The sequence below is a fragment of the Tyto alba genome, unplaced genomic scaffold (genome assembly GCF_018691265.1).
Source record: "Tyto alba isolate M040663 unplaced genomic scaffold, T.alba_DEE_v4.0 Super-Scaffold_2, whole genome shotgun sequence".
Classification (NCBI taxonomy): Eukaryota; Metazoa; Chordata; class Aves; order Strigiformes; family Tytonidae; genus Tyto; species Tyto alba.
The window spans coordinates 76,825,868-76,837,438 of NW_024881282.1; the positions used below are offsets into that span (position 1 = coordinate 76,825,868).

At 43.9% G+C, this 11,571-nt stretch overlaps 1 protein-coding gene across 2 annotated transcripts; it reads right to left on the reverse strand.

Moving 5' to 3' along the window:
• Positions 1-33: 33 nt before the first annotated feature.
• Positions 34-9,769, reverse strand: PMPCB (peptidase, mitochondrial processing subunit beta). Of its 2 annotated transcripts, none has more exons than XM_032996281.2 (13): positions 9,663-9,769; positions 7,370-7,510; positions 6,969-7,055; positions 6,371-6,500; positions 5,775-5,973; positions 4,469-4,548; positions 3,781-3,893; positions 2,971-3,114; positions 2,229-2,389; positions 775-860; positions 611-699; positions 343-418; positions 34-247 (listed from the first exon to the last, which is right to left on the reverse strand). In XM_032996281.2, the coding sequence occupies exons 1-13, from the start codon at positions 9,750-9,752 to the stop codon at positions 183-185; spliced, it is 1,461 nt and encodes a 486-aa protein (XP_032852172.2). In that variant the 5' UTR covers positions 9,753-9,769; the 3' UTR covers positions 34-182. The 2 variants fall into 2 exon arrangements, with proteins under 2 accessions (XP_032852172.2, XP_032852171.2); XM_032996280.2 differs by having other exon boundaries at positions 2,229-2,392.
• Positions 9,770-11,571: the final 1,802 nt, after the last annotated feature.

An 11,571-nucleotide genomic window follows, 5' to 3' on the forward strand; every position in this document is an offset into this window, starting at 1 on the left:
CATTGCTTACTTAATTATACAGATACACAGGACTGGCTGGTTCTTGAGTTTTAATCTTCTCAAATACATTTCTCCAACTCAGAAGCTTTAAACAGGGGTGTAGTTGTTTGTTGGGGGCGGTTTTGGTTTTGTTGGTTTTTTTTTTTTTTTTTTTTTTTTTTACAAAAAGTTCTTGTTATTCACTACTCACGAAGCCAATACATGCCACTGCAGATTTTGTTATACTCTGGAAGTTGTTCAATGGGACCTGGAAGTTAAAGAAAGTTGGCCATGACACACGCTAAACTGATAGCGATTGGTGTGGAGGGGTTATGGGAGGGTAGAAAAACTTATACAACCTACCCACAGCAGCAACTGCAGGATGCTTATCATAGATGTACTTTGTGCAAACTTCTCTAATAGTCTGGGCATCAATAGCCTAAAAGGGGTAAAGAGACATCCTTGTTACCAATTCCATCTAAAAAATAATTAAGAGCCAGTGTTCTTAATCCTGGAAGAGGCAGCAAAACAGTTGAAAGTTTTCTTGGTCTAACTTCTGTTTTGTTACTACTTCTAGCAATTAAATTTCTCAAGGGCCTAATTTAAAAGTTGCAACATGGCTGCCACTTACTTCAATTCTTGCCTCAAGTTCTGGAATTGGGATTCGGCGCTTATAACACAGCATTTGTCTTCCAATGTCTTCACAGATTGGTGTGGACCCTAAAATAGGGGAAAAGAGGCTTCAGTTATCAGCATACACCTCCACTGGGAATAAAAAGCTCTCATAAGTCTCACCATCAAGTTGTAGCAGCATATTAGTCTTTAGAAGATTTTTCGCTCGCGCTACTTCATTTTCTGTTACGCTTGTGCAAAGTCTTATCCTAAAAAATAATTTAAATCCAAAGGCATTAAATAATGGTAACCTGCAGCACATGAGATAGATTGTGATAAAGAGGTGCATATACATTAGTACACCTACCAGGCACATCTTTTCTATAGACAGAGCTGGTAAGAGAATTTGGTATGGAAACAAGCTATAGCATGCAAAGCAGCAGCATGAGAGCAGGGTTTTTTGGAAGCATACCAGTATACCCAAGAGCAAGTTTTTCCCCTCAGAAGAGCTGTATTTCATTTTATTAAACTAATATTTTGAGCCAAGTGTAGACCATACTTGCCATCTTGAGAATAGCTGTTGCTAAGATAGTAGGAGCAAAACAATTAGAGGTAATTAGCCCAGGGATCCATTACTTCCTGGCTCTGGGTGAGACAGATAATGATTCGCCACACTGCATAAAAAACATTTCACTAGGACAGGGGAATGCATCATATATCTTAAAACATTCCTGTCACAAGAATGGTTCCTATCTTCCCTGGTGCTAAACTGCAGCAAACAGGCAGCTAAAATTATGCTATTTTTCTCCACAATTTGTTTACAAAGATCTCATAGAATGAGAAGTGATCTACACAATTAAAGAAACTCATAATTCTCAAGTTTTCTTTCAATTTTTGTTTCAATTTCACTCACTTTAAATCAGTGCTCTTAAATAGCATGTCTGTTTCTAATCACAGCTGCAGTTCAAGCATTACATTTACACCTATGGACATCAATTTAGATTTGAGCTTTGGACAAATTAATATTCTCTAGAATCCCAGGTTTCAAAATTCCATATGTAACAGCTCACCTACCTTACATCATTTTATTTGCCTGTGTACTCACTAGAGCTCTATGTAATGCCACCAACCGGTACGTCACGTGGGACAGCAACCACAGAATGGGTAACTACTGATGGTGTTTGTAGGTAATTGCACATTCAGTATTCTCATTCATGAATATTTACTCTTCCAGTTGTCAAACATGCAGTTCACAGGCACTGTATGCTGACTTAGGATTCTAAAAGGCTTGACACATTTTCATAACTCCTGTCACTTGCAAGTCAAAAAAATATTTTCCATATTTTATGCTATATTTTCTTGTACATGGAATGCTATTATATTAACTACAGTTACTATTTATTCTTCCAGGGCAGAAACAGAAAACCAAACCTAAACCTTAAGCTATTCACTCCAAGCAAGGGTGCCAGAAACTGGCTGTTGGGACTCTGCACTGAGCATCAAAGTTTAGAACTTGATGCATTTCCAGGCAAGCCTGAACAGAGAAACAGAAATATTCTCAGTAAATTATTGCTAATTTTTTTAACTGTATTTCTCCACTGAAAACAATCTTTTTAGAGAAAGAGTTGTTAGCTTACCATTCTCTCTGAACGAAGTGCACCATGTCCTGTATAGTAGATGGCTCACAGACCATATAGAGTCCCCACAGCCCTGTATCAGTGTAGCAGGTGTTGAAGGACTGGAAACTGTGACACAGGTTACCATGGCAGGCAATCTGAGCAAGTTTACTGGATAAATTCTGCTGAGACAAAAGAAAAATGTATTATTTTATGAAGTTTTTTGAAAGCCTACTAGTCACCTCCATGGTCTCCTGTTTTCATTTCAGTTATGACAGAACATGCCGTAGTATCACAGGCTCCAGCAGAAGCTAGGAGATTAATTATCAGCTCTTCATCTCAACAGTTTCTTTCCTTGCACGTAATCTCACGTTTCCAAGTAACAGCCCAGATTTAAGCCAAAACCGTAAAGCTACTTAGGTTCAAGAAAGGGACAGTTACTGATATCCACAGGTTCTGATGACATACAGGTATGAAACATCCTACTTTCCCGGAGGGCTGGCAGACCTCAAGTCACCTCTGTTTTGGTGGTTTAGAACTACTTCCTAAAATTTTGCTATCTCTTGAGCAATAAATTATCTCAGACTCATGACTGAATCCCCTTCTCCTGCTCCAAAATAGGACCTTCAGAAATAGCCATAAAGTACCAGTAACCCCATCAGGCAGGTTAGAATGGGTCTGTATTGCTGGTACCTAAGTCAGAGAGATCTCACCAGCCCACCAACCCCACTAAAAGCAGGAAGGTGCTTCCAGGTTCACTCACCACGCCTCCTCCAAAGGAACGATCCCAGTTACCTATCAGGGTGTTTGCCACCATAAGTGGGATTGTATCTGGGTGTGACCAGCCAGCTGCTTCAACAGCTATGGCAATGTGTGCCAAGGGCATCTTGTCATCCCTTATACGAATCTGCGGGAACACATGAAAGTAGCTGTAGTAAAACCTGTACATGGCAATGTACACAAGAAGTTACATATCAGAAGTTACATATCGGGAGAGAGACATTTCCATCACATCTGGATTATAAAGCATGCACATAAAGAACCAAAAATTAAAGGATATGAAGCTTTATTTAATATCAGCCTTAACCAGTTTTTCCTGTGGCAATTTCAGAGCACTTCACCAACAGCAAGCCTAATGCCATGTACATAGAGAGGGCATTATGAGTCATTTCATTACAAACAGCTGCGAGGAAAGCCGAAGACTTTTCAAAATCTGAATAGAGCTGGGAAAAGAACACAGATGCCTCCGTTCTCTACCATACTCTTTGAATTAGTGACTCCCAACAAGTGGAAATGTAGGCAAGGGGATAAAAGCAAAGTAGCAGCAGGAATAAGGGGGTATTCCTCCAGAAACTGATGAAGCGGAAAAAGTGGCAGCAGTGACACTTGTCCAAGAAAGGTTGGAAAGTACTGCTTTGGAAAGCAGCTACTCCACTGCCCTCACCAGGGGCAAGAAACCTTTTAACCTGCTGAGTCCGTGGCTGAGAAGCACTCTCTCCTCAGCAGACAGCACGTGCCAGTTTTGCTCACAGGGGATACAAGGGCCAGCTCAGAAAGCCGTCTAACAGCTTACCTCACTACCTGTGAAGCTACAAGGTGGCAGGGGTGGCAGTCCTCCTTCTGGAGCAGATGGCAAATTACCAAAGTGGCACTTTGCTAGGTCAAGTAGCTCATCATGCGAGACACCTGAACAAAGACGTTCCACATACTTTGTAATGTTCCTCTGTAAACAGGTAATCTAAACTGCTGTGCAGTTTAAAGACTAAACCAAGCAGTAATTTATTGCTCCCCCCGCCTTTAATGCTACACTTTCAGATTCCTCAGACCTCCCCATTATACACAGTAAGATTATCCTTATTGCCCTCCTTAATTCTCTTCAATAGCTTTCTGTTACTGTAACATCAAATCAAGCTGTTTGCTATCAATTTCAAGCCTCAATTTTGTTTCTCTTTCTGTGCTTTCCTTGCTACTCCTGTTTTCACACCAAACCCCTTCTAGGCCCCTTTTCCTGGCCACATGGAAAAATGAACTTGACCTCCAATTCACTTCTAGTTACTGGTTTAAGAATGTTTCTGGAATACTACTGAGGGGAAAAGAGAACAAAAGTTCAAAGGGTATGAAGGCACAAAACATGCAGGGCTAACAATGAGCTTCCAGGACCTACTGAACAATGGGTAATTCATCACGTTGTTCCCAGAAACTTAAAGACCATGTTTTTAAGCACAGTTTCACATGACCCAGGGTGAATAACTCATACCAACCTCCAGCAGCAGCCAGGACCATTCTGGGTCCTTTGTAATGCGTTGTTATGTACTCCACCAAGTCATTACGGTTTATGGATCTAGAAACAGCCAAGGAAACATCACTACCGTAACAGTAAAATTTATTAAAAAAAATAAATGCATAAAACAGTGCATAGAGGTAGAAAGCTAAAATAAGGGTGACTTCCTGAAAAGGAAATAGGGACTTGATACATTTTGCCTTTCAAAGCTATTCTAGCTTCCTGAGAAGGAGTGAGAATTACAACTCAGTCAGGTAGAGACAGGATCCATTGATTATCTCAAGCCAATTTGAAGACGGCACATTTAGCAGTCTCCTGGTCTGCACTGGTATAAACAAATGGTGAAGAAGCAGTTGTTTGTCCTGGTTTTGGCTGGGATAAAGCTAATTTTTCTTCTTAGTAGTTAGAATAGTGCTGGGTTTTAGATTCAGTATGGGATTTGGTATGAGAAGAATGTCTATAATACACCAATGTTTTTGGTTATTGCTAAGAAATCAAGGACTTTTCAGCTTCCCATGTCCTGCCAGCGTGCAGGTGCACAAGAAGCTGGGAGGGAGCAGAGCCAGAGCAATGGACCCAAACTGGCCAATGGGATATTCCATATCATATAACGTCATGCTCAGTATACAGATGAGGGTGGTCCAGGAAGCTTGCTCTCTCTTCCAGATTGCAGTTTAGGCGTTTTCTTTTCTCTGGGATCACTATCTGGGAACGGGCTGGGCATCAGTTGGCAGGTGGCAAGCAACAGCATTGGGCACTACTCACCTGTACATTCTATTATTACTATTATTATTTTTATCATTATAATTTTACTTTATTTCAATCATTATATGGTTTTATCTCAACTTGTAAGTCTCCTTGCCTTTACCCCTCCAACTCTCTTCCCCATCCCCTGGGGCAGAGGGTGATCAAGCAGCTGCTTGGTGTTTGGCTGCCAGGCTGGTTTAAACCACAACAGCAGTGCAAACACAGTTGTATTTATGATAATGCCTAACACCTGACTCATGGGAAAAAGGAGCATTTTCAATTTTGCATCAGATGCATTTTTAACAAATGGGAGAAAAACATGGCAAATAAAGAAGACATGCAGTAGACATCTGAAGTTCACATACCCTTTGATGCCTGCACACAGGGGAATTAAGGCAATAGGGGAATATATCCAGTGCAATTTTAGCTACCTTCCAGGATAAAAATGAAAACTGACACTGTTCCCTACGTTTTCAGATAAGTCTTTTCGATATATAAGAGTTACCACACAGTTAAGACAGCCACAAATTTGGACATACTTGATGTTTTCAGTGGGTCCTAAAATAGTCCGTCCTAGGGCTGTCTTCTGATAGGCTGTAGCATGAAGGTAGTCAAAGACAACTTCTTGTAAATTGGTTTCAACCTCTTGCATCTCTCGAAGTATAACTCCTCGCTCACGCTCAATCTCTGCTTCTCCCAGGGTACTGTTCTGAATTATGTCAGCAAGAATTTCCACAGCTAATTGAAAATAGAGATGGGAATGGAAAGCATATTTTCAGACTACTAGAAAAATCTGGTTCCAAAAGTAAAACCCATCCCAAAGACCAAGTGGCCCAAGATTTGCTAGTAAAATTTGCAAGGGGACAAAAGACTTGTTCTGTGGGAAGGGAAAAGTCCAAAAGGTATTTTCTTCTAGGAATCTAAAGACAAAAATGTTTCAAATATCAACTTCCCTGCTGCTGGCATTCTCTTTTCCAAACCTGCATTCTCACATTCCTGTGAAGTTTACGAAAGGACTTTTCACCCAGGAAGGAAGGGACTGTTACGCTGCAAAAGCGACATTCTGCGGTATCTCACTGGGAGCCTGATAAGCATTTTGTCCTTTGCTGCTCTTCTGATGATTGAAAGCAGTTACCTCTTGGTAAATCTTTCGAAAAAGCCTTTGCATAATACACAGTTTGTTCCCTGGATGTATATGCATTCAGATGAGCTCCCATGTTCTCAATCTCTAGTTCAAGGTCTAACTGAGATCTCTTTTTTGTTCCCTGAAACAAAACAAGAAGACACATCAAATTAGACCCTTTCATTCGCTTACTCATCATTACTACTTCTTGTCTGGATACGTCAAGATCAAAGAAAGAAAAAGTCTTCTGGAAAGAAAACTCATACTAATCTCTCCAAGCTTGAAAGTTAGATATAAATCCTACTATGCTCCCAAATGAAAATAAGAAGCTGGCAGAAGGGGGATCGTGTGTCTTCTAATACTGTTACAAGAAATTAAAAGTGAGTTAAAATTAGACTTGTACTATTAATCTATAGTTGTGCATCAGCTACACAGAACTACATCTTTAGCTTCATTTCCTGATAGAAACCGAGGTCTAAATTGTCCACTTTTTTTATTCTCAATTTGGAAAATGTATTTATACAATTCTGACAAAGTTCTTGCCACTGATCTTTAAAGATAAATAACTTAGAAATCCATTGTAAGCTTCCACATCAATACCCATACTCACCTTGAAAGCCATATGCTCAAGGAAGTGAGCAGTTCCATTGTTCTTCTCATTTTCATACCTGCTTCCAGCATCAATCCAAAGTCCAACCTCATTGGGGAAAAAAAAAAAGTCATCATTTTACCAGCTAACAATGCAGCTTTGCTGGTTTTGTGTATGAACTACACTTACATTTTCAAGACCTATTTTTAAATGGCTTTTTCCTTAAACAGAGAAAAAGAATACTTTTATCTTCACAAAAAATCTAATCACAAATCATTTACAAAAGCCTTAAGACTTCTGTTTCCTAGCTTAAGTTTTACGAACAATTGTTAATAAACACTGAAAGAATGCAATTTAATTCCACAAGGAAATGAACACACATTAATAGTTATGAAAAAACCTTGCCTTTACAAGTTACCTACTGTGCATGTTGAAAGTCCAGAGTCTTCAGAAGCTACTTGCAAGCCATTTTCCAGAGGACTCACTCTAGTTTCAGGAACATTTAAGATCACTTCTGTTGCTGCTTTGGAAGCTCTGAGCCTGCCTGTTCCAACATGCACACACTGTAAAGAAAAAGCATTAGTCATGCTCAGATTGTTATCTCCTAGGATGCTCTTCTGAAAAATGTATTCCTGAACTTAAACATTAAGTTTGTGGATCTTTCTTAAAGTATGCATTTAAAAAGGAAAAAATCAGCACTGGTTTACTCAACGCTACTTCACGTCAGGGATGCACTAACCTGACTCAGAAGAAAAACATGAAAATAACCAAAATTAAGTGGACTGCATCTGCTTCCCTCCAATCAAATGATCTGACAGAGAAGCATGTTACTGTCATCAGCCAACCACCCCGAGAGCCACACTTGTTTCCCAGTTCTGCCACCAAGAGCCTGCAGGACCTTGAATATATGCTTTAACATCTGGAATTCCTTTGGGTACCTGCTTTCTAAAGCAATGTAGTCCAAGGGCCTGTGTCCAGGACTGCAAATCACGGTCACTCATTTAGACCAGGGACAGATACTGAAACTGCCACCTTTTATACACTCATCTGGCAGTTAAAACACATTAAATCAGAATGGGGTAGAAAAGAAGGGAAGATGTAGGTTAAAAAAGAAAAAGCTTATTGTGCTTTTTTAATAACAAGAAATTTAAATATGTATCTCAAATGCATACTTCAAGGAATAAGCTATTCAAAAAAAGTTTAAATGTATCAAATAAACAAAGGTTTCACTCACCACGTGACTGCCCTGAACATGCAAGTACAAAATCCAGCTCTCACCCACCCTCCTGCTGAAATGCCAATAGGCTAGATTTCTAAAAATGTGCATATTTTAGGATTATAGGACAACTCAAGTTTGAAAAGGACCTCAGGAGGTCTCTAGTCCAACCTTCTGCTCCAAATAGGATCAGCTATGGGGTCAGGCCAGTTTGCTTTGGGCTTTCTGCAGCTGGGTATTGAAAATCTCCCAGGATGGTGAAACACTGCACAGCCCCCCTGGGCAGCCTGCTCCCACAGCTTAAGTGCCTCATGGGAAAAAAAAAGTTTTTCATATACCCAGTTTCTCCTCTCTTGTTTCAACTTATGCCCACTGCCTCTCATTCTGCCACCATGCCCCATTGTGAAAAGCCTGGCTCTGTGTTCCTGACGACCTTCTCATAGGTACTGGACAGCTGCTGTTAGATCCAACTGAAGCTGTGTCTGCTCTAGGCTGAACAAGCCCCAGACCCTCAGCTTCTCCTCACAGGGCACGTGCTCCAGCCCGCAGCTATCTCAGCTGAACACGCTCCAGTTCACTAATGGCCTCCTTACACTTAGGAGCCCCAAACCAGGTGCTCTATTCCAACTGCCTGACAAGTGCAAACTAATCACTTCCTTTGATCTACTGGCTGTGTTCGTGTCCATTGAGCCCAGGCTGCTGCCAGCCTGCTCTGCTGTCAGACACCACTTGCCCGCACACAGCTTGCCGTCCTCCGGTACCCGCAGGGCTGTTCCCCTGCCAGTCAGTTCCCAGCCTGGGCTGCTGCAAAGGATCATTTTCACTGCTAGTGTGCATTACAGGGATGGAAAAACCACTGTTTGAAAGCAAAATCTCCCTCTCCTGTTTTTTGAAGGAATATCTTAGGTTTCAAACTGGGAGGATGGGGAAAATGACAGAAGGGGAGAGCCTCTGGGATCAGGGCCTCTTTGTAGCCTCCATCTAAACACGGGAGAGAAGGGGGGTTTAAACTTTCTCTGAGCATCCCTGGGGCAAGCACGGCAGGCCCCGTTGCGGGGTGGAGGCTGCTGCCGCGCCTCTCTAAGGCATCGTGCCCCAGCACTGCACCGCTCTGGCTCCCAGACGCCGAGCAGGCCTAGGCGCCTCGGCCCCGCGGGGTGGGGGAAACCATAAGGGGTAACAGCGACCCCAAGGAGCAGGCAGCAAACCCTGGGGCCTGCGGCACCCGGGCTCATCCCCCGAAGGACTGCGTCCCGTCGAGGGGCAGCCACCGCCTTCACCTCAGAGGAGCAGAGACTACAACTCCCGCCATGCACCGCGGCAGCGCGCCCACCCACGTCTCCTCCGGCCGCCGCGACTACAAATCCCAGCGCGCAGCGCGCCTCCCGGCCTCCACCCCTCCCCACCCCCATTGCGGCAGCCTGAGCCCCAGCGTGGGCAGCCCCCGGGGCGCTTCGGCCCCCTGCATCTCCCTCCCGTTCCCCGCTCCCACCGCTCACCCGGTCCCCAGAGCCGGACACTCGCACAGGGCGAGCAGACCAAGGCAGGAGAAGCCGCCGAGCCGCTAAGCGAGCCGTAGACGCAGCCATCTTGGCGGTCGGGAGGGCGGGGTGGCGGCGGGTGGTGCGCAGGCGCAGAGGCTGTGGCGGAGCCCCTCCCCCGCCGCGGGGCGCGCCCCTCCGGCAGCGCCTTCGTCGTGGGCGGGCGGCACCTCCAGCACCCTGGTAAAACGGGCTCCTTGGGGGTTCTTCCCCTTTCCGTAAGCAGCCGCCATGGCAGCGGGGTAATCTCCCCTCTCCTCAGAGCCCCTTACGGCGCTGCTGCCGCCCATGGCTCCAGGAGGGTGTTGGCCCCTTTGTGAGGAAGGATCAACACCGGGGGCTCGACCAAGCCTCAGTGCTATGCGCCCAGCAATGGGAGTGAGGCTCAGTATCTGATCCGAGCTACAGAAAGTTTGTGTTCTTCACAAAAGCACTGCTTCCCCGGCAATTCAGATCTTCAGTGTGGTGCTCCCCAACTATTCCAGAGCTGGCTAATTACAAGCTCCACACGGTTTTATTCTCCCTGCTTTCCCAACTCTGTTCCACAGAACCATGCAGCTCATGAAAGCCAGCTTTTGTCTCCATAAACCGCTATTGCCAGTTTCAGTCACCAAAGTCCTGAGTTTCTTTAGCTAGTTTGTGAACTGCTGTGGGTGGGTTCCTTCGGCTGGATGTCTCCACGCAATGCTGAACTGGGCGGTGTAGGCACAGCTAGTCGTCGAGGGCGCTACACTTCTGCAACACAAATCCACCCTAGATGGGGAAATCCCGAGGCTGAAACAAGGTAATTATCTAAAGTTTTGTTTTTAAAAGTATTCTGAATGTATGCAGCGTACCACAGAGACTGGAGTGTTACAGTCAGGAAAGCTTCATCAATACCAGTAAACCCATTGCTCCACTGCGGCCAGCTGGCAGGAACCCCCCTTAGCTCCCAGCACAGGACAGCCTGGTGCAAACTATCTACTGGGAACAGTCCCTCCCAGCTGCCAGGGGCTGGGAAGACCTTGTCAGAATGGTACTTGACAAGAGCCAGATTTGGGTTGGGAAAAGTTCTGGCAATGTACTAGAAAAGGCAACTTAATTTCAGTGCCAAAGATCATTCCTGAGCATGTTTGGAGTGTATGGCTGTAGATAAGTAGGTACAGACATGCAGAAAGCAGCGCTCTCAGCTTTTACTTCCCATTTAAAATTTTTACTTTTTTTTTTTTTTTTTTCCTGGAGTGAGGAGCTTTTCATTTGGCTAATCAATTATTATCTCAAAAATAAAGCAAAACCAGAGGTGACATTCTATCATTTGTCCAAGTCCCACAATGTGTTAAGTGTGACAGAATACAAAGAAACAAAATACTGCTTTAAAAAAAAAATCTGTACTACATATGCTGGGGGGAAGACACTGTTTTTTGGTACTGTTTTCCTAACCCACAAACTCCTTTCTGCCTCTGTAGCACAGTACTTCTGACATCTGCTGCCTCAGTAGATACTACAAACCTTCCCTACAGCTGTCTTGCTCTGCTCCCAAAAGAGAGAGAAAGCTGGGCTCTGAGTAAATAACCAGAAGGAAGAGGATCTTGGGCCACATATATAGTATTGGCTTTTCCGAAGGTCCTTCAGCACCTGCCTTCTGTGGCCCCTGTGCTTTCCCTTTTATTAGATGCAGCCAGTTTCTGAAGGAGCTGAGTGCTGAGTTGATGAGTACCCTCAGTCACTCCGTCCCTTGCCCAGGGCTCTATTTCCAAGCTGGGTCTCAAAAATGGTGGGAACTGAGTATCCTTTTGCTCAGTGTGAGCTGTCTCCTACAACTGCCAAGGTCCTCTTACTCAGAGTTGATTCACTAGAGCTGTCAGAAGTGGTGCTCTCTTTCCCCTGA